The 26,612-nt window shown below is 41.2% G+C and overlaps 2 protein-coding genes across 3 annotated transcripts; both read left to right on the top strand.

Annotated features, from left to right (window-relative positions):
- The first annotated feature begins 741 nt into the window (after nucleotides 1-741).
- On the top strand, nucleotides 742-24,638 carry LOC125081709 (uncharacterized). 2 transcript variants are annotated; one of them, XM_047696441.1, is made up of 10 exons: nucleotides 742-930; nucleotides 2,615-2,721; nucleotides 4,054-4,287; nucleotides 5,542-5,748; nucleotides 10,221-10,451; nucleotides 11,345-11,498; nucleotides 12,772-12,881; nucleotides 13,917-14,030; nucleotides 15,301-15,447; nucleotides 24,544-24,638. In XM_047696441.1, coding segments are annotated over exons 1-10 (1,371 nt in total). In that variant the 5' UTR covers nucleotides 742-929; the 3' UTR covers nucleotides 24,610-24,638. The 2 variants fall into 2 exon arrangements, with proteins under 2 accessions (XP_047552397.1, XP_047552396.1); XM_047696440.1 differs by lacking the exon at nucleotides 24,544-24,638 and adding an exon at nucleotides 16,329-17,441 and having other exon boundaries at nucleotides 746-930.
- Nucleotides 21,846-22,461, top strand: LOC125081712 (thymosin beta-4). Its single transcript, XM_047696449.1, has one exon. The coding sequence runs from the start codon at nucleotides 21,912-21,914 to the stop codon at nucleotides 22,044-22,046; it is 135 nt and encodes a 44-aa protein (XP_047552405.1). The 5' UTR covers nucleotides 21,846-21,911; the 3' UTR covers nucleotides 22,047-22,461.
- Nucleotides 24,639-26,612: the final 1,974 nt, after the last annotated feature.

Here is a 26,612-nt window from a genome sequence, read left to right as displayed (position 1 = left end):
GGACTCTCCCCCTGGCGGGAAGTCTGCTGCTTTCACCCGCTCCCACTCCTCCTGCTTGTGTTCCTTCTCTCGATATGTCTCTCTCTTCAAATAAATAAATGAAATCTTAAAAAAAAATAAATGCAAATGACTATTAGATGTGTGATTCGGTATGTTACAAAAATGGGGTGTTTGAAAAATGGGGTCACCAGTCTTTTCCTTTTAATAACTGTCTGGCACCAGCTTGGTGATTTGGCTACTAGTGGTAGACTCCACTTCAATGAGCAGTTCTGCCTACTTACTTCCCAGTCTGCCAAGAATTTCTGGTTTAGTAGAAACTACCCCACTTCTGAGGGTTATGTGAATGGCTAGCATCCCCACTCCTGAAGGCTGCACCACAAAGTTGCATTCATATATTTTAAAATGATTTTGATAATATACCGCCTTTTAGCTGTTTTGGTTCAATTTGCTATTTACATGTATATCAAAGGCACGAAGTTCCCCTATAGCAAAAAGAAATAGGAAGATCTTTGGCTGAAATTGAGAGAGATGGACATTTGTTCTGGGTCTGCCAGTGACTTACTGTGTTACTTTGGGAAAAATACTTAGGCTCTCTGATCCCTGTTTCCTTTCTCTCTCTCTCTCTCTCTCTTTCTTTCTTTCTCCTTTCTCTCTTTCTTTCTTCCAATTTATCTATTTTAGAGAGCAAGAGAGCATGAGCAGGAAGAGCAAAGGGAGAGGGAGAGAAAATCTCAAGCGGACTCCACGTGGAGACTAACATGGGCTCAATCCTAAGACCCTGAGATCATGACCTTGAGATCACGACCTGGGCCAAACCAAGAGTCTGATGCTTAAGCAACTGCACCACCCAGGTCCCAGCCCTCTGTTTTCTTAACTGCAAAGACGAAAAGGACCTCATCCAGCTGCAGCGTTCTTTGATTTAGTGCTAAAGTGAGTTTTCATATAGTTCGGTTGATGATTTGCTTGTCTTGCCATTTAAATAAATGCTAAATGTAGCTCCTAGATAATGCTGGTGATAGAGGACTGTGTTTTCATACTCCTGAGAAAGAAAAATAGTAAAATAAAAAATTGTGTAAAACTTGCTTTGAAGATCCATATAGTACCATTTGCTGATAAGACGAAGGAAAACTGGCAACTTTCCTTTAGTCTTAGAGACCACCCTTTGTAAAACACATCCCATTTTCAGAGATGTTAAGTTGTGGAATGTATTCCGGTTAACAAATGCACAGGGAACACTGAACAGGAAAAACATTGTATTTTATGGTACATAAAATATATAACAAGATATATAACAACCTGATAACACAATGACATCACCTTACTGGCTCCACAGAAAAACAATTATTTGAAATACTTTATGACCTCAAAATCAGTACCATTCATTTCAGTTCCAGGTCTTGGTGGGGAAAGGCTAACTGGTATGATGCACTGGGGGATCTTAGATTTGAGGAGATGTGATAGGAGGGCCCCAGTGTCAGCTGTCCATCGCCTCAAAGAGTGACCACCTGCAGCCTTGTCAGAGCCTGAGCTGGCTAACCCAGATAGCGTCTACATCTTTATCCCATGCTCTGGAGCTTCTTAGAGACAAGCCAGAAATATGGACTAGAATGTAATGGACTAACTGGACCTACCTAGTGAAGCCGTGTTGGGACTCAAAGGCTCAGCTCAAAATTCTGACTTTGGAGAAGCCCCATCTCAGACACGATCACTGTCTTCTCTATCCTCACAGAGCCTTGTGCATACTTCTGTCAGAACACAGCACAGTTTTTGGTAGTGTTTTCCTTTCCATTTCTCCTACTAGAGGCTATTCAGGGGCCTTGTGTTGTTTCACAGGAGTGGCAAACAGCCTGGAACACAGTAGGCATTCAGCCACATTCACTGGAGGAAGACAGATAAGATAGAAAGGAAAGAAGGATGGTTAACATTTTGTGGATTATAGGAATGGTTTTTAGGTGACTCGGGCCACCCCTCGTCACCAGGAAATATGATACAAGTGAATTGTGAATGAAGATTTAATTTTCAGGGAACAAAATTATTCAAGAAAGCACATGGGAAAATCAGTCCATTGTCTTAGAGGCAGGACCAATTTGGGTGAAAATAGGTTGTACTAGACAAAGCACCCACCCTGATACTGTAGAGAACCAGTGTCGTGAAAAATCTTCCGAGAGATGATGCTTTGCTCTGATGCTGATATCAGCAGGGCAGTGACTGCATTTCCTTGTCTCAGTTTCCTTGTCCACAAAATAGGAAGGCTGGGAGTACCTGAGAGAGTCTCTGTAAGAGTTCAGTCATGTAACGTAGGTGATTAGTACAGCGCCTGGTGCACCGTGAGAGAAGGAAATGTCAGTTATCATTATCTGTGTTTGCGTCATCAGTAGGCAAAGACATGAGGACCAACGGAAATATTTTATTGGTCTCTAATTTGGCAATTCTTTCTGGGGTTTTTCTGTGTGTTTTTTTTTTTTTTCCTTTAAACTGAGATTATAACTTCCTTATTTTGTTTCCTTAACTTTCAGCTATATATTAGTAGTCCCTTACTGGAGAGTTATCATTCCTCACCTCTCAGGGATCTCCCCATCGACTAAAGCTACATCTCCCCCTTTTTCTTTCTCAGTGAATTGGCTGCTTCTGTTGCAAATGGACAACTCAGCCTTTGAGATGCATGAAGATGCAGCTCATAATACTTTTTCTACGAGGAAGATGGACACTGTCTCCAGAATGGTAAGGTGCAGACTGACAGCTTGAGATTAGCTCCCTCCAAACCTTTATGCAGAGTCAGGAAAGAATCCCTTTTTAGACCAGCTTTCCTCAAGTGACCCTCTTTTGAAACGTAGCGTCTCCTGCTCTGGGCATTTCTTGATTTGCTTTCCGTCTTATCAACTCCTAGCTCACGTCTCCATTAGCTTTGTAATGGTTCAACTTTTCATGAATTTGTTGTTCACGGTATTAGTGAATTGGTTATTGTTCAGTATAATATCCTCATACAATGTTAAATTGTGAATGTTAATCAATGATTATTCTATACAAAACATACCATTTAAGAACGTTGACTTGCTGGGGTGCCTGAGTGGCTCAGTGGGTTAAAGCCTCTGTCTTCGGCTCAGGTCATGATCCCAGGGTCCTGGAATCGAGCCCTGCATCGGGGTCTCTGCCCAGCAGGGAGCCTGCTTCCTTTCCTCTCTCTCTGCCTGCCTCTCTGCCTACTTGTGATCTCTGTCTCTCAAATAAATAAATAAAATCTTTAAAAAAAAAAAAGAATGTTGACATGCTAACATCTGTGTTAGAGTTATTAGTAATCAAAGCTATGCCTGCTTAGAGAGGAATTCAGAGGGCAGTGGAAAGGAAACCACGACATTAGCACTTATAAATGCCATTTTGTGGTCAGAGGAATGACGGCAAATTGGTCCAAAAGTTAAGGTGTGTATTCTTTTGGTAGCTTTCAGTAATGTGGATTGTAACTCACAGAAATAATACTGTTGTTTGTAGCATGTATTTGTAATGTGATAACGAGGAAATAGTAACACAGCAGTACATAGAAATATTGGACTTGGACTTGGTAGATGAGTTAGTAGCTCAGACAGGTAATACGTGGAAGGGGGTGTTTAATGAAGCTATTTAAGTGAAGGAGGGAGGGAGAGTGAGTGTTCATGTGATTACATATGTATATTCTGGAACTAAAAGATTCTTGAAATCTAGTCTTTATTATCTCTTTAATTTTCCAGTGAAGGGCTAATTGGCTGCACTCGAATGCATTTTACGTACAAACTTAACTGGCTACTTAATTTTCTAATAATTTATTCTGTGCGTCAGCTTTTCCTATGTTTATTGTTTTTCTTATTTATTTGGGTGTCAGGCAAGGTAGATGGGATATGTGTATGTGTGTGTACATTTGTATTTATTTACACTCATATTTACACATGTATTATTTTACTGAGTATATTTATCCCAGAAGTGCATTTTTTAAGTAAAAGAAAATATAAGCCAAAGTGAGAAAGGAGGCAATATTTTTAATGCATCAAGAGTGGAGAATAATGGCTTCAAAATTTCTCCTAGGAGAAGAAGAGGCAGTGGTCACTGATGAGCGTTTTCCTGGTGTGTCTCTTGGCCTGTACCGTCACCACGGCAGTAGGAGTACTGATACTTTCCTTGGTTTATGTTCACAACTCTCAGCCACATTCACAAGTCCACCTAGGACTGGAAGCCCGGCCTCTGCAAACAACAGTTCCCATAGTGCAAAAGGCTGTTGATCCAAAATACCAGTTTCTTAATCATTTGCCTAAATCCAAGGTATGAATCACACATTTAGCAAAAAGAATCATCTATTCTAACAGTGATTTCAAAACAAACCTCCCATTGCCTGTTTACTAAGCTTTGTTAAGGAACTGACTGTGGGCCATCTAGATGAAGGGAGGTGAGCCATAGAGGAGAGAAGTGTTGGCTTGATACTGGCCCCAGGAAGAGCTTTTCTTTCATTGATCGCTCTGTGTCAGCCCAGAGGGGAGGACTGCAGACAGACAAATGCAGAGCTCTCTATTTTTTTGTCAAGATAGGTGTTCTTTTCATGTCTGTCATTCGTGGAGTTGTAAGGACCTATTTTACTGTCCCTGCTCCCCTTCCCCCAGGGGACTTAAAAACAAGTCCCAGAAACCAGCTCCAGCTGTGGAGGCCAGGAAAAACAAGGCTGTACCCACCTTGGGTCTGGCCCTGACATAAGTAGGCCATCTTGGCAAAGCAAAAGCCGGCACCTTGCACTGTAAGAGCGGATTAGCATAAGAATGGCCATCCTGAAGGCCCGGAAGCCATTTTACTGAGTGTCCCTAACAGGCTGACCAGGGCGGTTAGGTGATGGCGCCACAGGGACCAAATGTTGAAGAAAAACAGATAGTTAACTTGCAGAGATCATAATCCTGCTAGACCCGAGTCTCCCTTGGTTTGCAAATGTCCTAGTGATTTACAACAAAAAAGGCTATCTTTTCAATGGCCCAATTTCCAGAGACAAATGGCTCAGTAGCTCGAGGCCAAAGGTTGCCCTCCCCCTCATAAAACAGTAGGAGGCTGAGGCAGAAGGAAACATAATTAAGGTTAAAATTCTTCTAAACCTAAATCTCACTTAACCGCCAGGGTGACACCGGGGTGGCAAAAAGTTTAAACAAAGTTAAACTGTCAAAGTGGGACGCAAGAGATGTATGTAGCCATGAAGAAGTGCCTTGAAAATGCTATACAAACCCTTAGCTTTGAGTGCTTGGGGTCCTTGTTGAAACCTGCTGCGCTGGGCGGATACTTGGACCCCAGCAAGCTGGAGATAAACCTCGCTGTGTGACTTGCATTATTGAGAGTGTTCTCTGTCTAGTTGAGGGGTGGTCGACTCCGTACCCTAACAGAGTCTTGCAGACCTATTCTTCCTCTTCCCTTCTGGGTCTCCAGTCTTCATCCGCTCACCACTGTCTTTTCTGTTTTGCCTACCTCTTATTCTGCAGGCCACAGTGGCCTCTTGTTCCTCAGATGACCTCCATGTTGACCGTTGCTTGTCTGACTTTTCAGGTGTTTGAATTCCCTGGCGGTGCAATCCAGTGGGCCCGGTATAGGAACAATGTCAAAGACTACCTCAGCATTGAAGAAGAGGCCTTTGGTAGCAGCTTGAACAGTCAGAGATCACAGATGACTCTGGGGACCCTGAAAATAAAAAGCAACGGTCTCCGGGCCCCTCACTGGCACTTCAATGCTAATGAACATGGCTACCTTGTACAGGTATAACCAGTTTGCCTGTGTTCTGCGCCTCAGTGTTTATGCTGTGTGTCCTCAAGCTATTATTTTAGTTGTTGTCAAACCTACTTAGCTAAGTGACAGACAACACCCAGGCTTTGGCTGTGTATTCAGTTAGATTTGTTAGCGGTGGCCTGAAGCGTTAATCTGTTTGTTGTAATTCTTCTTTTTTTTTTTAAATTTTTTTTTTATTTTTTAAAGATTTTATTTATTTATTTGACAGACAGTGATCACAAGCAGGCAGAGAGGCAGGCAGAGAGAGAGGAGGAAGCAGGCTCCCCGCCGAGCAGAGAGCCCGATACGGGGCTCGATCCCATGACCCCGGAATCACGACCCAAGCCGAAAGCAGAGGCTTTAACCCACTGAACCACCCAGGCACCCCGTGTTGTAATTATTCTTGATGTCACTTTGAACTTCTTTCTTCAGCATGAAATCATTTTTCATTTGCTATTGCTGAAATAAGATCACTGTTCCATCCTTTGAGCCAAAGCTAAAACTTGTAGCTCTGATGCAGTGATCAAAGAGATAGCTGTTTTCTTCTGAGGAAGAAAGCAGTTTGCGGATGTTCAGCCTGGAGTCCCCAAGATCAGGCCAATTAGATGCACTTTTGTGCTTCAGACTTTATAGAATTGTCTAGGAGTCAAGTGAAAGAGAGCTAGAGGTGAAATGAGCGTTCTCACTTGAATTTCAAATAATTCATTAATTCTAGAAAGTATCAATTGTTGCATTCTATAGTCCAGATACTGGGAGAGGGATAGTGACTAAGTGCTTGCTCACGGCACTTTCAGACTTTGGTCTTACCCTGGTGATCCTATTAATAGATCAGCCAGTGTTACGTGACATATTTCTGTTGGTGTTAGTAATACCCCTTGCTTATGCAATTCATTCAGTTTTAGAGTTTACAACAGAAAGAGAGATTAGAGTTTCATCTGTCTGAGACCAAATTTCTTATTTCTTATGAGAGAACAGAGGCTCAGAAGGATTGAGTTTTCTAAAGACAAACTGTAGTTGTTGGCCTGGGACAAGTCCATGTTTTCTGCCATTTTGTCTTTTTCCACATATACAGAATATGTAAAAGAGGACTGTCTTGGGGCACCTGGGTGGTGCAGTCAGTTAAATGTCCAACCCTTGGTTTTGGCTCAGGGGATGAGATGGAACCCTCTATTAGGCTCTGTGCTCAGTGCAGAGTCTGCTTGGCCCTCTCTCCCTCTCCCTTGGTCCGCCCCCCATAAATAAATAAATCTTAAAAAAAAAAGGGGGGGCACCTGGGTAGCTCAGTGGGTTAAAGCCTCTGCCTTCAGCTCAGGTCATGATCCCAGGGTCCTGGGATCGAGCCCCGCATCGGGCTCTCTGCTCGGCAGGGAGCCTGCTTCCCTTCCTCTCTCTGCCTGCCTCTCTGCCTGCCTCTCTGCCTACCTGTGATCTCTGTCTGTCAAATAAATAAATAAAATCTTTAAAAAAAAAAAAAAGAGGACAGTCTCCAAAAGATTAGTTTCCATGGCTCTGGCTGAGTAGTGGCAGAGTAGTAGGAGGAAGGAAAGGCATGTAAGTGGAAGGGGACCCTTAAAAACAGACCTCAAGTAGGGAAATTAGTCTGGAGCATGTTCCAGTAGATAACAGGCCTGGAATCCAGCTCAGTCTGGAGAACTGTTCTGGAAAGTCCAGAGAGAGTTTCTAATGTGATCTCCTAAATGTGAGCTAGAAGGTGGTCAAGAGGTATAAACTTCCAGTTATAAAATAAATAAATCATGGTGACTATATTTCATAATATTGAATTGTAAATTTGAAAGTTGGTAAGAGAGTAGATCTTAAAAGTTCCCATCAGAAGAAAAAATTCTAGCGAGGATGATGGATGTTAAAACTAGACTGGTGGTGATTGTTTCACAGTGTAATATGAGTGTCAAATCTTTGTGTCGTACACCTGAAACTAATCGGATGTTGTGAGTCAATTACATCTTACTTACAAAAATATAAAAAAGTTCAACTATAAAGGAAATAAATGTAGCTAGAATATTGTTTAGATCCCAAGAAAATTGTAGGATCCCTCACATACATGGTAAGGAGCCAGTCAATAGGATGTGAAGGAAGTCTCTCTACTGCATACTCACCCATGGACGTTGCTTTTGTTTCGGAGTGTGTTCATGAAAGCCATGAAAGGAGTGGCCCTGAGGGAGGCGGGGCCACCGGGTTCGGGGCCGCTGGGGTGACCAGTGTGCATGGCCCTGTTGTGCATGGCCCATTGGCCACGGGGCTGCCTCTGCTGTGGGTTTGGAGTAGTTGGTACCCGGTATGAATAGAGACACACCGCCACCATGGACTTGGAGAAAGCACTTTAGAGGTTCACCTTTCTCCTGTCTCTTTAATACTCATCTGGAACTGAGTTGTACACGTCTGTGTAGATACAACAAAGACTCCTTTTTTTTTTTTTTTTTGCCCTTCTCAGAGATAGTGTATTTATTTATTTATTAACATAGAATGTATTATTTGTTTCAGGGGCATGGGTCTGTGATTCATCAGTCTTACCCAATTCACAGCACTCACCATTGCACGTACCCTCCCCAGTGTCCATTTCCCCTCCACCCCATCCTTCCCCCCCCCACTCCAGCAACCCTCAGTTTGTTTCCTGAGACCACTAGTCTCTTAAGATTTGTCACCCTCTCTAGTTTTGTCTTGTTTCATTTTTCCCTCCCCTCCCCTATGATCCTCTGTCTTGTTTCTCAGATTCCTCAAATCAGTGAGATCATATGATTAATAGTCCCTCTCTGATTGACTTATTTCATTTAGCGTAATACCCTCTAGTTCCATCCACATTGTTGCAAATGGCAGGATTTGGGGCTTTTTTGATGGCTGCGTAGAAATCCATTGTGTGTGTGTGTGTGTGTGTGTGTGTGTGTGTGTGTGTGTATACCATATCTTCTTTATCCATTCATCGTTGATGGACACCTAGGCTCTTTCCATAGTTTGGCTATTGTGGACATTGCTGCTATAAACATTAGAGTGCACATGCCCCACAAAAGACTTCTTGTAGATGCTTCCCTAATGACCAACTATGGAAGAAATAATATTACCTTTTCTACTTACTTTACAGAATAATATTGTAGAGATGATTAGAGAATGAGAAAAAGGATTTTGTATAAGTGGAATCAAAGTATGGTGTAATATGCATTACAAGTATAGATTTCCCTCCGGCCTCTGGCAAGCACCATTCTATCTCTATTTCTAGATATTTTGACTAGAGAATTAAGTTTTAGGGATCTTCTGAACAGCAATTTGTCTGTCTTTAACAGTACTGTATTGAACACTTAAAAATTAAGAGGGTTGGTCTCATGTTAAATGTTCTTAACACAATTCAAAAAAGTGTAGACTTTGTAGCTAGACTGCTGGAGGTCCAGTTCCCAGCTTTGCCATTGACTAGCAGAGGAATCTTGGGAAAATTGTACATTCTTTTTTTTTTTTTTTTTTTAAAGATTCTATTCATTCATTTGACAGAGAGAGATCACAAGTAGATGGAGAGGAAGGCAGAGAGAGAGAGAGAGAGAGAGAGAGAGAGGGAAGCAGGCTTCTCGCTGAGCAGAGAGCCCGATGTGGGACTCGATCCCAGGACCCTGAGATCATGACCCGAGCCGAAGGCAGCGGCTTAACCCACTGAGCCACCCAGGCGCCCCAAAATTGTACATTCTTTACAGATTCAGTTTCTCTCTATAAAATGAGGATAATAATAGTACTTGCTTTATAGGGTTGATACAAGGGATGATTGAGTTAAGACAGAGTAAAAGCACTGTGTTATTACTATTAGTATTATTATTAAAATTGTGTGCAGACTTTTTATCTAGGAAATAATGTGCATCCGTATGCGTACACACGGAAACATGGACATACATGGACGTGCATGTCAGCATGACCACCTGTGAACATGCACACATGTGCTTGTAGTCTTTTCAAACTCTGAAGCATGAGCTTAGAATTCTAAATTCTCAATAGAGTGATATTGCCCCCTGGGGAGGGGGGCAAAAACTTTAGAAGGTAAAACGCCTCACTTTTTTTATGTGTAAAGGTCAGATATGCATGTAGTGCACAAGCACGATGAATGTAAGGTACACCCAGATTAATAGCACATCTGTAGTGTCAAAATTTCATAGGATACTCAAATGGTACCTTATAAGAGATGTAATGAGGGCCCCTGGGTGGCTCAGTTGATTAAGCAACTGCCTTCAGCTCAGGTCCTGATCCTGGAGTCTGGGGATCGAATCCCGCATCAGGCTCCCAACTCCACAGGGAGTCTGCTTCTCCTTCTGACCTTCTTCCATCTCATGTTCTCTCTCACTCTCTCTCTCAAATAAATAAAGAAAATCTTTAAAAAATATATTTTTAAAAATTGAGAAAAAAAGGTGTAATGAAAAAGATTTGAGAAACATTGCTCTAAAGTGACGTTGTATGTGTTTTCTGTTATGTTTCAGGGGACAGCATGGATTGGGGTGGTTGATGATGGTGGTGTAGTTACTACATACAATGTTACAGCTGGCCAAGTGATCTTCTTCCCTAAAAATACTCTACACTGGATCAAGAATGTGGGGAACGAAGACTGCTTTTTATTACTCTTCTTTTCCACACATGATGAACTTCAGACACTGGATATTGATGATGTATTTTTTTCTGTACCTGAAGATATTGCTTCCAGGTCACTTAAGGTCTGTACCACTACTGAACACAAATCCTTCTTTGAGGGTTTGCATTACATAGGCACAAAGAAAGCATGAGTATTTGTGTTTCTAGGGTAGCAGTTAGTAGGGTAAGATTTGGGTTATGAACTCAAGAACATAACTTGTATTCCTATTAAAGATACACGACTTGTGTTGAAATTGACTTAGTTTTTACTTTCTTTTATGAAGGACTTCTACAGGAAACTATAATGAATTGGTAGAGAAGTTTTGATAGTGTTAATAAAAATGACTATAGTTTGATCTCTGAAAAGATATACACTCATTCAGGGAGAAGTTTGCTGCAGATGATGTAATTGTGTTTTCCTAATTCAATGCAGAGAAGCCCATTGTTTTCCTGAAGGAAAGCTGCTTTGGTCTTTCTAAATACTTCTATTATTATGGAGGGGCTGCTCATAGGGCTGGGTGTAGAGAGAGAGGACCAGATGCAGATGCTAACGATACAAACAGGTGATCAGAAGAATTGGTAATGGCCATAAGTAGCAAGTGGAAGAAATTCTGTGACAGATTTGGAAATCTATCTAGGGAAGTTTTGAAATTGACCTTACAGCAGATCCTGATTGACTGTTATAAGGAGAAGTGGAAAAAATGAGTCATTAAGAGAATATTTGTAAATATGAAAACCAGTGTATATTTTTATAGGATTATAATGATTATAAAATATCAACACATTAAAAGCCAACATGCATTGAAAACTTGGAGGATTTTCATGAATATCACAGCCTCAGGTTGACTGAGGTCAGTTTCTTTGACTGGGCCACTGAAAACCACAATGGTGCCCTATCCTCAGCTACCTACCCTTCTATTACTAAAATCTGTGGAATGTTTCACAAATACCGTGTATGATTTCTTATGTGTTTCAGCCTGAAGGTGGAATTAATTTCATTAGAACGTTCCAGAAGCAGAAAGAGGACCAGGGTGTCAATCTTCCCCCCAACTTGGCAGAACTGGTTATAAATCCTAGTTATGTTCAGTCTCCAGAGAGTCTTGTGTGGAGATATTTTTATGACCTTAAAGGTATAGTATATTATTTAGCAAAATCTTTCTAGTTAAGTGTTGATATATGTGATTATATAGGTGTTGGATTGAGATGTAATCTGGGTTTTTTTTTTTTAATAGTAGGTAAAGTAAAGAGGAGTTTGAAAAAACACGTTTCTTTAAAGAATAGGAAATGAGAGAAAAAGAATGGAAGCAAAAGAGAATGTAGTAGAAGATTTCAAAGTGTGAGGGGTGTGTGTTGAGACTGGAGGTGCCTCAGGAGAAGAGGCTGATGAGAGAAGAGGGTTTAAGAATGCAGGTTTCAGAAGCCATGCTGATGAGTTTATACTTCATTTTGATGGGAAAGAGGAGCAATTAAGGGATTTCAAATAGGAGATTTTACTTTATTTTTATTTTTTAAAGATTTTGTTTGTTTATTTGACACACAGAGATCACAAGTAGGCAAAGAGGCAGGCAGAGAAAGAGAGGGGGAAGCAGGCTCCCTGCTGAGCAGAGAGCCCGATGCGGGGCTCCATCCCAGGACCCTGAGCCGAAGGCAGAGGCTTTAACTCACTGAGCCACCCAGGCCCCCCTCAAATAGGAGATTTTTTTTTTTTTAAAGATTTTATTTATTTATTTATTTGACAGACAGAGATCACAAGCAGGCAGAGAGGCAGGCAGAGAGAGAGGAGGAAGCAGGCTCCCTGCCAAGCAGAGAGCCCTATGCGGGGCTCGATCCCAGGACCCTGAGATCATGACCTGAGCCGAAGGCAGCGGCTTAACCCACTGAGCCACCCAGGCGCCCCTCAAATAGGAGATTTTAAATTAAGTTTTAAATTTTTAAATTAGGTTTTGTATTTATTTTTTAATTATTTTATTGAAGTTACTATACGTAGAATCTTTTTTTCTTGTAATGAGAATTTTTTTTTAAACAATTTTATTTATTTATTTGACAGAGAAAGACATAGCGAGAGAGGGAACACAAGCAGGGGGAGTGGGAGAGGGAGAAGCAGACTTCCCGCCGAGCAGGGAACCCTATGTGGGGCTCAATCCCAGGACTGAGATCATTGGGATCATGACCTGAGCCGAAGACTTAATGACTGAATCACCCAGGTGCCCCTGTAATGAGAAATTTTAGATCTTAGCAACTTTCAAATATGCAGTACAGTATTATTATTTATAGTTGGATACTGTACATTACATCCCTGTGACTTACTTATTTTATAACTAGAAGTTTGTACCTTTTGATTCCTTTCATCCACTTTGTGGATACCTTACTTTTGTCTCGTTTTTTAAACTTCCTCTGACTCAGGTTCAAAAGAATATCAATTTCCAGGAGGAGTAATACAACTGGCACAATACTGGAAAAATGGAAGCGAACTAAACAATCGTGAAAAAATTTTTGGTGAATTCCTGAATCAGGTAATTGAGAAAAAAAAAATTTTTTTTTTTTTAATAGATTCTACTTATTTGTCCGAGAAAGAGAGAGCAAGAGAGCTTGGTAGAGGCTGGCGGTGGGGAGAGAAGGGGAGGGGCAAAGGGAGAGGGAGAAACAGACTCCCTGCTGAACAAGGAGAACAACTTGGGGCTCAACCCCAGGACCCCAGGATCGTTACCTGAGCTGAAGACAGATGCTTAACCAACAGAGCCACCCAGGTGCCCCAAGAAAAAAAATTTTGATGATCACTAAGATGGATGGAAATATGAGATTTAGATTAGATTCAGCCTTCTTTTGGAAGAAAGGCAAAGGAAAAATCTAGTCAAACATTACTAGATTTGATTAATGGAAACTATTCATTGAGACCGTAGTGTGAATTTGGGAGCCTAACTTCCTGGTCTGGATAGTTACATTAATGAAAAGACTGGATGCTTGTGAGATTTCTCTTTCATTTGTTTTTAAATGCTCAACTGGGGGTACCTGGGTGGCTCAGTGGGTTGAAGCCTCTGCCTTTGGCTCAGGTCATGATCCCAGGGTTCTGGGATGGAGCCCCACATCAGGCTCTCTGCTCTATGGGGAGCCTGTTTCCTCCTCCTCTCTCTCTCTCTGCCTGCCTCTCTGCCTACGTGTGATCTCTGTCTGTCAAATAAATAAATAAAATCTTAAAAAAAAATAACAACTCAACTGGCTGCATTGCATAATGACGACGAGTTCAACTGGGCCGTCAAATCCCCTGATTGAAATCCCAGGTCCACCACTGTCCAACCCTAAGTAAATGACTTAGCCAATGTATATTTCAAATTCCTCACCTGCAAAAAAGGAGGGATTAACACTACCAACCTTACAAGGTTGTTTTAAGGAACAAAAGATGTAATAAATACAAGGGATTAAAAAAAAATTGTATGTTCTCAGTGAGGGCTGCAGAAAGAGAAGCTGTAATTAGGATGATCTGAATGGTTAAGTTGCTGAGTGGGATGTTTGCTAAATAACCGGATTTATATGTCTTTTCCTTTTTCAAGCATCAGAATGCTCTCACTTTGTGTACACTCAGAATTTATAACAACGGATTACGACAGCCGCATTTTCATTTGAATGCAAATGAAATGGGATATGTAATAAGTGGATGTGCAAAGGTAATTTCTCCACGAACAGCTTCTTGAACTTTCCTTTTTAATGCAGAAAGAAGCAAACAGGAGGTTTTTCTTTGTCTTGGTTCAGTTGTTGGTAACATTGAAAGACTTGGTGCTAATGGCTTTCTAGACAGTTTCCATAGAAAATACCATGCAGGCCATGCCGGATAGCTTCTAACTTTGATATTAGCAAGAGAAGAGGCTCAGCCCATGTCAGAAATGAGAAAGAAGTTATCACGTAGGGTGAAGGGTTTGAAACATTTTACATTTTCAGAGTTTCGCATTTTTAGGGAATACAAGGTTTAGTGTGCTGCTCTTTGGGGACTGTGACATCACTGATATCCTCTCAGTGTGACGTGAGTGGGCATGGCTGGGGAGGTGAAGAGTGTCAGTAGGGTGGCCACGTACTTTGTTTATGCAGGATCCTCCTGATGTACACTTGTCTGGGTGAAACTGGTGACGCTTCAGAGAGTCTTGGTTTGGATGGTCAGTTACATGGTTATCATGAGAAAAGCCAAACTGAATAACACGTTATGGTAGTGACTTGATCGTAGTTCTTCTGGATGATCACAGGCCTCTCTGGGGAAATCAGCGATGGCCTACCCAGGTCTAAGTGGACTTCTAGCTTGTTCCTGTCTCTATCCTGACGGAAAGAACCAAACCAGACTGAATTGCACTTGCTAGGTCTTCCTTAGCAAAAGTTTTTTGTTTTTATAGGTGAAGGCTTGGATACATTGGAAAAGGGCATTGTAATTGCTCCCAAATTCTGTTTCAAGGATAAGATTTTATTTTTGGTGTGCTTGTGTGCTCACAGGCATGCATTTGTGTGCACATTTCGTTTCTGATCCTTTTAAGGGGAGCTATTAGGGTGCTGCTGTCCTGGAAGGCTGAATTTTCCTGAGCAAGTCAGGAGGAGGGCACGAGGGCAGAAAAACAGTGAGATGTGAGCCTTCTGCTTGATTAGGGAATTTATAATCCTTCATTAGAACATAGTGATCGATGCTCTTATTGCACAATGTTCCACAGTGTTGAATTCACTAATGCGTTTTGAGGAACATCTACTTAAATAGAGTGTCTTTTGACTTCTGGGGGGCTACATCTCAGAAACAGGAGATTTTATGTAAAAGATGGCCTCTATTTTCTCCTATTTACCCTCCCTAAGAACTTATAACTATATGTTTTTATTCATTTATTCTTCATTATTAATACTTCTCCTTAATGATTATTTGATTTTATTTGCTTAACTTCAACACAGTTTTTCCCCCCTCTTTAGGTGGGAATTATTAATACACAGGGTATCGTGGAGTTTGATGTTCACATTGGAGATGTGGTATTTTTCCCCATGGGAACCCAACATTACATTAAGAGCACATGCGATGAGGATTTGCTTTTCCTTCTTGCCTTCAGCACCGGAGACCAGGTGAGTATAAGACAGTCCTAGAGAGATTGCTGAGTGTCTCTGATGGCAAAATATCCTGCTAAGCAAGGTATCTGGACCACAGGAGGCCCTCAGTAAACGTGAGCTGAATGAATAAATGAATGAGCGGCAGAACATATGTGAAGAGGAGGAGAACCAAATAATCTCATCTGGTGATAAAGGGATTGTGTATATCACATTTTCTCCTAATCCCCCAAGTTCCGAACCAACTGAGAAAAACACACACACACAGACACACACAGAGAGAGACAGAAACACACAGCGAGACAATTCCAGAGGGCCAAATTGAGAGAGGCTGACTAAGAGAGTTAGCGTCAGAAAGGAAAGAGCTTGATAGAGGGAACAAGGACAGATGGGCAGACCCAACCCACTGGACAGCCAGGCCAGATAGGCAGACATTATCAACCCAGAGGAGGTGGGCTGTGTCTGGCTGTGGAGTAGCAGGACCCATTATTTGGCAGTAGGGTTTGCCTCTGTTGTGTGCTGCTAGGCATGGAGCCCTGAGAAGCCCTTTTGTTTCTAGTCCCTGCTCATGGGGAAGACAGAGGGTCTTCCCTTATCAATCCTTTGATTAGGGATACTCCCTTTCAGTAAGATAGACATCCCGTCCAAAGAAGGTTTCCAATGCCTCAACACCTCTAGCCATCAATTGGACTTTCCTTATTCTCAGAATTGAAAAGTTGAGCTTCTTGTGGCAAAGGAAGACAGGCTTACAAGGTGTCCATTCACAGGAATTCATGGTGGCCATAAAGTTATACAGTCAGGTACCCCGCTGGCTTGCAAGTGCTGTGATGGCTGTAAGATCTTTGTAGGAATCTAAGTACTTTGGTGCTGAAATATCCTGTTTTGGTTTCCACTACCAGTTGCAAACTCTTGACATGGACGATTATCTCCAGGCCACAGCAGACCACATCCTGGCCCAACTTTTCTTCAAGAAGCAAAGTGAATTCAAGAAGATCCCCAAATTCAAGGAGGACCAGGCAGTCAACCTGCCGTAGATTTGCCAATGAGTTCATACTTATTCTTCCTTCCTCATTTGTTCTTATTATTTTTAAAGAAGGACCACTTTGCTAATGAACCTGAAGCTCTTTACAGAGCAGAAGTGGGAAAGCAGGTGCAAAACAGCCCTGTGAGCTCATTTAGCTGACAGTGATGCTAGGCAGTGTATGCTAAGGGAGCATTTCAGTCTCCTCTGTATAGATTAATAGATCTATGGAGGAGACCCAATATATTAAATTCATATATTTTTGTATGGGTTTTAGTGTATGTGTATATATTTATTTGTTTTCCTCTTGTTACTTTAAATGTTATTACTCTAAGTGAAAAGTCATTTTTTTATCCCTATCAGCAAATCTTACTACCATGCATGTATTTTTGTCATTCATCACCGTGAAAGGAATTCAGCCTGTGTATGAGGTGCTGGAATTGGGTACCTCAAACCTCGTCTGGAGAGTTCAGTATAGAACCCGAGGCTGGTGATTCCTAACCCTTTTGTTGTATGAAGTAACTTTTTACGATGGCAAACTTTTCGAGGACTCACTCATTTGACCGGTTGTATATTTTCTGTATATTAGCTGAGAAAATAAAATATCCAGTGATGAACTAATTATAAATTCAATACTTTCTTTGAATATATTGGATTTCATCAATCACATCAGCAACTATTTACATTTGAGGAGTAGTCAGCCCTATATTTGGGAAGTATATGTTTTATTTAGTCCTTTGGCAATGCTGGCTATGTATGTGGATTCAAGAACCTCTTGCCCACATTGGAAGCTGGTAGGGACTGGTGTTCTCCAAGTTGAGGGTCATTGTCTTAAGTAGAAAAGAACTTGTTCAGATTTAATCTGTGCTGTGTTTTGTTTACAATTTATTTTAACAGGTGTTTGTTTTTATTTTTGTTTTTAATATTTTATTTATTTATTTGATAGAGATTACAAGTAGTCAGAGAGACGGGCAGGGAGAGAGGAGGAAGCGGGCTCCCCGCTGAGCAGAGAGCCCCATGCGGGGCTTGATCCCAGGACCCTGAGACCATGACCTGAACTGAAGGCAGAGCTACCCAGGCACCCCTTAACAGGTATTTGGTACCCCTGCATTGTACTTGGGTACCACTGTTAGTTCTGGTGTATACAGGACTAACGCCAGTTAAACTAACTGTATAGACTGTAGACTAACTGGCGTTAGTCCTATATAAAATTCTCAAGTCAGTGTAGCTAAGTTTTAATGCTTTTGACCACCGCCCCCCACTTCAGATACTCTCTGGATACCTAATGGAACTTTTAGATGTCTTAGGATGTTTGTTCCCAGGCTGAAAAGATCTATATGTTCCCTTCTTTCTCTGTCTTTGTTTTTATTTCTGTATCTTCCTGTCTGGAGTGCTAGTTCTGTTGACTACAAGTACCGAACTCAGTGAAAATCAGGAATAGCTCACTTCTAGCATGAGGAAGTAGCCGTCTACATAATGTACCTAATCAGACAACAGAAGGCCTGTTACCACTTGGAGCTATTGTGTATTTCCCTATTGCCTTTTTCTGGGAGAGGCAGGCAAGATCAGAACTTGGTAGCGATGGGAGTTTTGTGGTGGCAGTATTGTTTTGAAGAGACTTTATAGGGAATGAGTCACTGTCCAGGAATAGGAACATAGTTGAGAAGATGCATGGAACAGCACAAGGAAATAGGTATATGGAAAGAGGCTGTCCAGATAGAGGGGAAATAGTCATAAAAGGAAAATAGCAATGTGTGTAGACAGATTTTATCTATAAGTTTTGTTTTACTTTAGGAACTATTTTGTATACTATAAACTAGTTCATAATCCATTCTCTTATACCAGGAAGTACTGTATTAGGTTTTACTTAATAAAGATTTTACACATCTTTGTATATTATTTTGCCATTGTAATTTTGAAGGAAATCTGTTCTTAAGGTCTTATGTATTTGAAGCATTATTGGTTTCCCTGTATGGATCTTTGAAGTATGACTTAGGAATCCAATCCACTATGTATTTAAAAAAGAAAAATCTTAAAAATAAAAACAATGTAATGAAGCCAATTCAATTGGAATATTGTCAGTATGTTATTTTATGGGGGGATGTTTTTTTTTTTTTTAAGATTTTTTATTTATTCATTTGACAGAGAGAGATCACAAGTAGGCAGAGAGGCAGGCAGAGAGAGAGGAAGAAGCAGTTTCCCCACTGAGCAGAGAGCCCGATGCGGGGCTAGATCCCAGAACCCTGAGATCATGACCCAAGCCGAAGGCAGCGGCTCAACCCGCTGAGCCACCCAGGCACCCCAGGGGGGATGTATTTTTAACTTCTACTTTGTTGGTCTAATTTCAGTCCTTTATCCCTCCTTGAGATGCTGATTTCTAGTTTTCATACCATTTTATTCTCTAAGGTGACTTAGTCCACTTACATTCAAGTGCTTTTAAGCTTTTTGTTATATCAACTTTATTAATTACCAAATCAATAGATTAAAGAGTGAACTGCTCAATTAGACTGATCATTTGGCATCATTCAAGCAAAACCCAGACATCTGAAAACTTCTTTAACCTGAACCCACCTTAACCATTTTATATACACAGTCTATAATACAGAGAGTTAATTCATTTGAAGTGCTGTCAGTTGTTCTTAACTGTTTTAAGAAATCTTTAAAAAGAGCTTTTCTTTTTAACAGCACTTTGAATAACTGAATGGAATGAATTAATTTGAATAGAGGACCTACAGGTTAGGTAAACAGCCCTGAATGTTCCTTATTGCTTCTAAATCGTGGAGGTGGTTATAAAAAGTGTCTTTGTTCATACTCTCATCCTTCCCTATTGAAAAGCAATCAGGCTGCTTTTTATCACCTGGCTGATTAAGGAAAAAGAAAATAGTTAAAAAATGTTAATATACAACTTGATTCCCAATGACTGTATTTTCTTAATGTTCGAAAATGATTCATCAGTATATTATTGCTTTAAAAAACTAAAAAAGATCTTTATGGGGCACCTGGGTGGCTCAGTCGTTAAGTGTCTGCCTTGGGCTCAGATCATGATCCCAGGGTCCTGGGACTGAGCCCAGCGCAGGGCTCTCTGCTCTGCAGGGAGCCTGCTTCTCTCTCTGCTCCTCCCCCTGCTTGTGTTCCCTCTCTCGCTGTGTGTGTCCCTCTTTCTGTCAAATAAATAAATTACATCTTTTAAGAAATAAAAAAAAATCTTTATATATTTTGGATACTAACCCTTTATTGAATATGCCATTTACAAATATCCCCTCCCATTCAGTAGGTTGCCTTTTGGTTTTGTTGATTGTTTCCTTTGCTGTTGCAGACGCATTTTATTTTGATGTAGTCCCGATAGTTTATTGTTGCTTTTATTTCCCTTGCCTCAGGAGACCTGTCTAGAAATACTATATGTTGCTACATCTGATGTTGGAGACATTACTACCTGTGCTCTCTTCTACAATTTTTATGGTTTCAGGTCTCATATTTAGGTCTTTAATCCATTTCGAATGTGTTTTTGTGTATGGTGTAAAAAAGTAAATAGGTGATGGGGATTAAAAGTGCACTTGTTGTTGTAAGCCCATGGGTTTATGGAAGTGTTGAATCACTGTATTGTACACCTGAAGCTAATATAACACTCTATGTTAACTATACTGCAATTAAAAAACTAAAAAAGAAAGAAAGCCTCCCAAAAAAGCCACAGTGATTTTGTGCTATGATTAGAAGTCACAAGTGGTGTCTCCTCCACAGTCAGCACTCACATTGGCTTTATGAACCTGGCGTGTTTTCATTTTGGATCACTGTTCCTTTGAAAAGAAGACCCTTGAAAGTTCAGAGCAGAACAGTGACGACTAATGAGATGGGAACCTGTTTTCTTCATGGTGTTGGGTCCGTAATCAAAGGAGCGAGACTGATACAAAGTGAAGGTCAAGCAAAGCTTTATTTTGTGCCAAGCATCGAGAATCAAATCGACCGGCCAGGGCCGCCCCTTACAAAGAGGCGATCTCTCTCTGCCTTACAGGCTAGGTTTTAAGGGCAAAGGCCACGTGGTTGGGCCTGGTCACGCACAGGTGGCCAATGAGCTTGTAACACACAGAGAAAGCTGCACAGTCATGCTAGGTCACACATAGGTGACCAATTAAATCAATTGAATTACAATTTACCCTATAGTAGATATTTGAACTAGCCTATCACCTTGGTCAGAATTGGCCCCCCAAAGGCACCCAAAGGGCAAGGCCAATACTCCTTGGTAGCTAGGAGACAGTATGCGCCCCCACTGACTGGATGTCTCCACCTGGCCTGACCTACCCTTGTATTTGGGCTTTGTTACCTGGGACTGGTTTCCTGGACTTGCTTTTAAGTAAGTTCCCTGAGGGGGGGCAGGGTCAGATTAAGTTTTACTGCATAAACAACAAAATCACTGTTGAACCAGATGGCATTGCTCTGGCTAAATAGGCCCTTACAATTGAACTTACCTGGAACTGTCTGAGAAAGAGAAGCTAAAGGATAACTTAGAACCATGAAATCACAGAGCTGGCAGAGGCCGTGTGTCATTTGGTCTCATCACTTTAGTTTGTGGAAATGGAAACTAAGTCCTGAGAAGGGTACTGTAGCCAGAACCTGCAACAAAGTCCAGAACTTTTGAGTCCCACCCCCACCCCCTGTCCTGTGTAGTGTATTTTTGGTTACTGTCTTCAGATGTATGAAAGATTCCTATACGTGAAGCAGAACTAGATACTAGAAAACACACCATCTTCAAATGGGAGAGATGGCTTCTGTCACCTATGGATAGACAGCCCCTGATGCCAGCATTTCTCCTTTGTGGGGCTTCCACATACCAGATGCCCAGGTTCTAGCTACTTCCATAAAGAGGTCAGAGCCTCCTGAGATCACAGGTCACTATCCTTATGTAGCCAAATACTCAATGCTATTGTTTTATTTATTTATTTTTTTTGAAGATTTTATTTATGTATTTGACAGATCACATAGCAGGCAGAGAGGCAGGCAGAGAGAGAGGAGGAAGCAGGCTCCCTGCTGAGCAGAGAGCCCGATGCGGGGCTCGATCCCAGAACCCTGAGATCACGACCTGAGCCGAAGGCAGAGGCCTAACCCACTGAGCCACCCAGGCGCCCCGCTATTGTTTTATTTTAAACTTTTTGTGCATTTTAAATTATTACTAAAAATTTAAAAAGTTGTGCTAGAATATACAAAATATGAAATTTACCATTGAACCATGTTTAAGCGTACAATTCAGTGACATTAAGGACATTCAAATGGTTGTGCAGCCATTATTACCATCCATCTCCAGAACTTGTTCATCATCCCAAACTGAAACTGTCCCCCTTAAACACTAACTCTCCATTCATCTCTTCTTCCAACTTCTAGTAAATTTGTCTCCATGAGATTCGGCGGCGGCTACTGAGCAGACCGGTCTTCCCTCGCTCGTGCACCTCGCTCCGCTTCCTCTGCAACCATGTCTGACAAACCCGATATGGCTGAGATTGAGAAATTCGATAAGTCGAAATTGAAGAAGACAGAAACACAAGAGAAAAATCCACTGCCTTCAAAAGAAACGATTGAACAGGAGAAGCAAGCGGGCGAATCGTAATGAGGCGGGCGCCGCCGATATGCACTGTACATTCCACAAGCATTGCCTTCTTATTTTACTTCTTTTAGCTGTTTAACTTTGTAAGATGCAAAGAGGTTGGATCAAGTTTAAATGACTGTGCTGCCCCTTTTCACATCAAAGAATGGAGAACTACTGACAACGAAGGCACCTGCCTCTCCCATCTGCCTGTCTGGCTGGCAGGGAAGGAAAAGAACTTGCATGTTGGTGAAGGAAGAAGCTGGGTGGGACGACAGGGAAATGTAGAGTAAAAAATCAAGCTGGTCCAAGGTGTCCTGCAGGCTGTAAAACGCAGTTTAATCAGAGTGCCATTTTTTTGTTCAAATGATTTTAATTATTGGAATGCACAATTTTTTTAATATGCAATAAAAAGTTTTAAAACCTGAAAAAAAAAAAATTTGTCTCCATGAATTTGTCTGTTCTCAGGTACCTCCTATAGATGGAATCCTAAAATATTACTCAAGGTTCATTTTTATGAGATTCTTGCTTATTTTAAAAAAAACTGTGCCTCTACCATGTGGTTAGCATTGTGGTAAGATATGCAAGAGACCCAAGATGTGGAGAATTTGAGTCTATCTTAGCTGTCATATTTCTGGAGAAGGAACATACAGCCCCTTTGGTGATTCCCATTCCAGGGTCTTAATCCTTTGTTGCTCAGATTTGTCACAACTTTCGTAAAATTTCTTTTCCCCTACTTTTTTTGTCTGTGGGGAGAGGGTTTACGGCTTCATTCTAGTCTCTGAAGTTTAAACATCCAGATAAAACTGTTTTGATCTATTTTTAAAAAAATATTAACAAGAAACCCTAAGCGGCCTCAACAGATGTCTTGGTTCAGTAATGCCAAGTTTCATCCTGTTGGCAATATATCTATCACTATTATTTTATCCTGTTGCTTTCAGAGTTTTCCTCAGTTCAGAGGGTGGAGTAACTCCCCCTGAGAGCAGGCAAGATGCGACCTGCAGACTAACGGGGATATTGTACCATCCAGCAGTAGTGAGGGGGCCCTGGACTCACTCAGTGTCAGGCAAGGCACTAGCACACATCTAAAAGCCCACTTTGGATATCAGGACAATGAAAAGATTCAAAAATTTTAAATTATCACCCGAAAAAATTTGGAAAGTAATTAGTAACCATCATTGTTTTTTGTTTTGTTTTTGGCTCTCTTTTTAGGAAATTGAGCAGCCAAAAGCCTGAGTTTTATTTTTATTTATTTATTTATTTAAAAATATTTTATTTATTTATTTGACAGACAGAGATCACAAGTAGGCAGAGAAGCAGGGAGAGAGAGGAGGAAGCAGGCTCCATGCTGAGCAGAGAGCCTGATGCGGGGCTCGATCCCAGGACCCTGGGATCATGACCTGAGCCAAAGGCAGAGGCTTAAACCCACTGAGCCACCCAGGCGCCCCTTATTTATTTATTTTTAAAGATTTTACTTATTTATTAGCGGGAACAAGAGAATCAGACTCCCCCCCTCATCAGGGACCAGAATGGGGCACAATCCTAGGACCCCAAGATCATTATCTGAGCCGGAGGCAGTTGCTCAACTGACTCAGCCACCCAAGCACCCCAGGAGGCAGGATTTTAAATTTGTTTTTGTTTTGATATTAAGGATGCAGTGTACTGTAGGTGTTAGTACCATAAGGAATAAATTAAGTGAAAAATAGAACAATTATTTATATTACTGAGTATTAGCACTGTTCGGATGATATTGTTCCTGGAGATGATTTGTCTCTGTTCATAGATAGTTATGGATAGTGAAAGTTGGGAAGAAAAATTCCTGTTAGTCAGGAATTGTCCTTTCAAATATACCTTCTCCTATTTTGTAAAGTAAGCCTTTGGAGATGGGTTTACAGGTTTATAGTACAAGAGCCCCCACTTGGCCTGGGTAAGGGAAAAAATTCTTAACATACAGACAGCTACAGGACAGAGAGAAGCAGGAATACACAAAAGGGAAAGGTATGAGTTTAGTGGTTTTGTTTTGTTTTTTTAAATGTTCTGACTTGATCAAGGACTGGAGCATAAGTCTTAAGCTTTCTTCCGATGAGTTATCTTGAATGTTCCCCATAAAGTATTTGCTTTTGGATGGAATACTTTTCTAATCAGTCACATTCTACTTCGGCCCATATTTTCAGCTGCTACCCCTTAGGTTTTTAACTTTGAACTTCTTTAAATATAGCATACATGGAGAAAACTGTACATATCCTAAATTTACAGCTTGATGGATTTCTGCAAACTGAGCATACCCATCCAAATAGCAGCTCAAGCAAGTGCTCTGGTGGTATCAGGTTCTCTCATTGCCCCCAGTATGGCAAAATTATTTGTGCCTGTTTTTGGACTTTATGTAAATGGAATCATACTATATGTGCTTTTTGGTACCTGACTTCTTTTGCTCAACTGTATATTCTGTGAAACTCATTCATGTTGTGGCTCCTCTCCTTAATTTTTATGCTCCTTAATTTTTTCTTTCCTTTCTCTTCAGATTAAACCCTTGGCTTTGATGTGTCACCTCCTCAATTCAGGGTTGGCAGTCATGACATGTACATAGAGTGACTCTAAGATCTTCATGGTGATTTTTTTTTTAAAGATTTTATTTATTTATTTTACAGAGAGAGATCACAAGTAGGCAGAGAGGCAGGCAGAGAGAGAGGAAGGGAAGCAGGCTTCCCGCCAAGCAGAGAGCCCGATGCGGGGCTTGATTCCAGGACCCTGAGATCATGACCCGAGCCGAAGGCAGTGGCTTAACCCACTGATCCACCCAGGCGCCCCTTCATGGTGATTTTTGATGGCTGACACTGTCCCCGCTCTTTCAGCTCTTTATGGTTATCTGGAATGTAACTGTGTTCCAAGCAGCCCAAAGGCTGTATATCTAACTCATTAATCTGTGCCCGCTGGCTTATAGTTTGACTAATTGTAGCCTCCTTGAGATTTCAACGGAGCACTGACCCTGGGGAAACAAGGAACTTGGTGTTCCCAGAAGATCAAACCTGACCACGCTAGAAAATTGCCAACCCTGACACCAGCAAGTGTGCTTGAGATCATGTAGAGAATGCTTCTTCCCCTGCACGTGGACCCTCATCACCTCCCTGGCCTACCTTGAAAAAACTATTTGGTCTGGGACTTTGGCGATGATCTTTGGACATTAGTCTGCCATCTTCCCAGGTTGCTGGGATTTAGCAACCTTTCCTTTCCAACCGACATTTGTCTCTCTGAGTATTGCCTTTGAAGCCAAGAGCAGACGAACTTGGGTTTCAGAAACAGGAAGAACTAATAAGAGAGGAGGTCAAGCTCAGTGAACTCTGCCCTGTAGCATCTTTTTCTTTAACATTCTTCTCCTCTCTCCAACCCATTCCAGCCCATTTCCTCAGGTAGCCGAAGTGTGGTAGATGCCCATTACACCAACTGGGTTAGATTCCACGGCAATACTTTTCCAAACAGGACTCACTTTCCTATCTAATTAGGGAGGGAGCTGTGGAGGGGTGTGGTCTAGGAACCCATTACCAGCTGTCATAAAGGAATGGTTTGGCTGGTAATTTGTTCATGATTTTTTTTTCCTTCTGGTGAGCTTGTGCATAAGAAATGAAATAATGCTTTTTAAAATATATGAATAACTTTGACATTTTTTGTGAGAGATTTAAACTGCATAAGCACACAACTTAGTTGAAACAACTCAAGGGCTTTGATCCATTCAAGTCTGGACAATTGATTTTATTTTTTATTTTTTAAAAGCTTTTATTTATTTATTTGATGGACAGAAATCACAGGTAGGCAGAGAGGCAGGCAGAGATAGAGGAAGGGAAGCAGGCCCCCTGCTGAACAGAGAGCTGGATGTGGGGCTGGATCCCAGGACCCTGGGATCACAGCCTGAGCCCAAGGCAGAGGCTTTAACCCACTGAGCCACCCAGGCACCCGTGGGCAATTGATTTTAAAAAGGTTTTTTTTTTTTTCAGGTCCCTTTGCAGTATGAAATTTATAACAGTAGCTCTGTAATTTTGTAGGTCATCTTTTTACTAAGCACTAGTCAAATTCATTCATCTTCCCATACTATGCAGAGATAAAGCCAATAGCTGTCTGAGTTAGTCAACTTCAAATGCTAATGCAGTATCAGGAAAATCAATAGGTGTCTCCCCACTCTTGTAACTTATCATGCTGGCCTCAAAGGTGGAGAATATTCCCTGGAATGAAGTCAACTCAAATTTTTAAGTTACAGCAAAAGTGGTTATAAAACAAGGTATTTACAAGATAATTTTGCATTTCTTCTGATACTTCTTTATATATCATAGTATTTGCTGAACAGGGAGAAATTTAGGAGGAAGCAGAGTCATTAATGGTGGCTGTGATTTTAAATGCTAAGGGAGATACAGACCCTCCTGTAACTCAGTCACTGCAGGAGGGGGAGTCAGGATGGTGTAATATGGTACAAGGAATGGTGAATCCTTTTGGTGGGTCTGCTCTTAACATTCAGTGACACTAGCTGACTGGAAAAACCACTCCAGAGGCCTAGCTCATTCAGAGAAATCTCTTCTATTCTCCTCTTCTTGGAGCATGAGA

The sequence above is a fragment of the Lutra lutra genome, chromosome 12, assembly GCF_902655055.1.
Source record: "Lutra lutra chromosome 12, mLutLut1.2, whole genome shotgun sequence".
Lineage (NCBI taxonomy): Eukaryota > Metazoa > Chordata > Mammalia > Carnivora > Mustelidae > Lutra > Lutra lutra.
This window is presented reverse-complemented; position numbering and strand designations above follow the sequence as displayed.

What these genes read in the sequence shown, in the direction of transcription:
- LOC125081709 (XM_047696440.1), top strand. An exon ending in ATATTTTTATGACCTTAAAG is followed by an intron (nt 11,499 to 12,771) that starts GTATAGTATATT and finishes CCTCTGACTCAG; the next exon opens with GTTCAAAAGAATATCAATTT. An exon ending in TTGGTGAATTCCTGAATCAG is followed by an intron (nt 12,882 to 13,916) that starts GTAATTGAGAAA and finishes TCCTTTTTCAAG; the next exon opens with CATCAGAATGCTCTCACTTT.
- LOC125081712 (XM_047696449.1), top strand. Translation starts at nt 21,912, where the DNA reads ATGTCTGACAAACCCGATATGGCTGAGATTGAGAAATTCGATAAGTCG.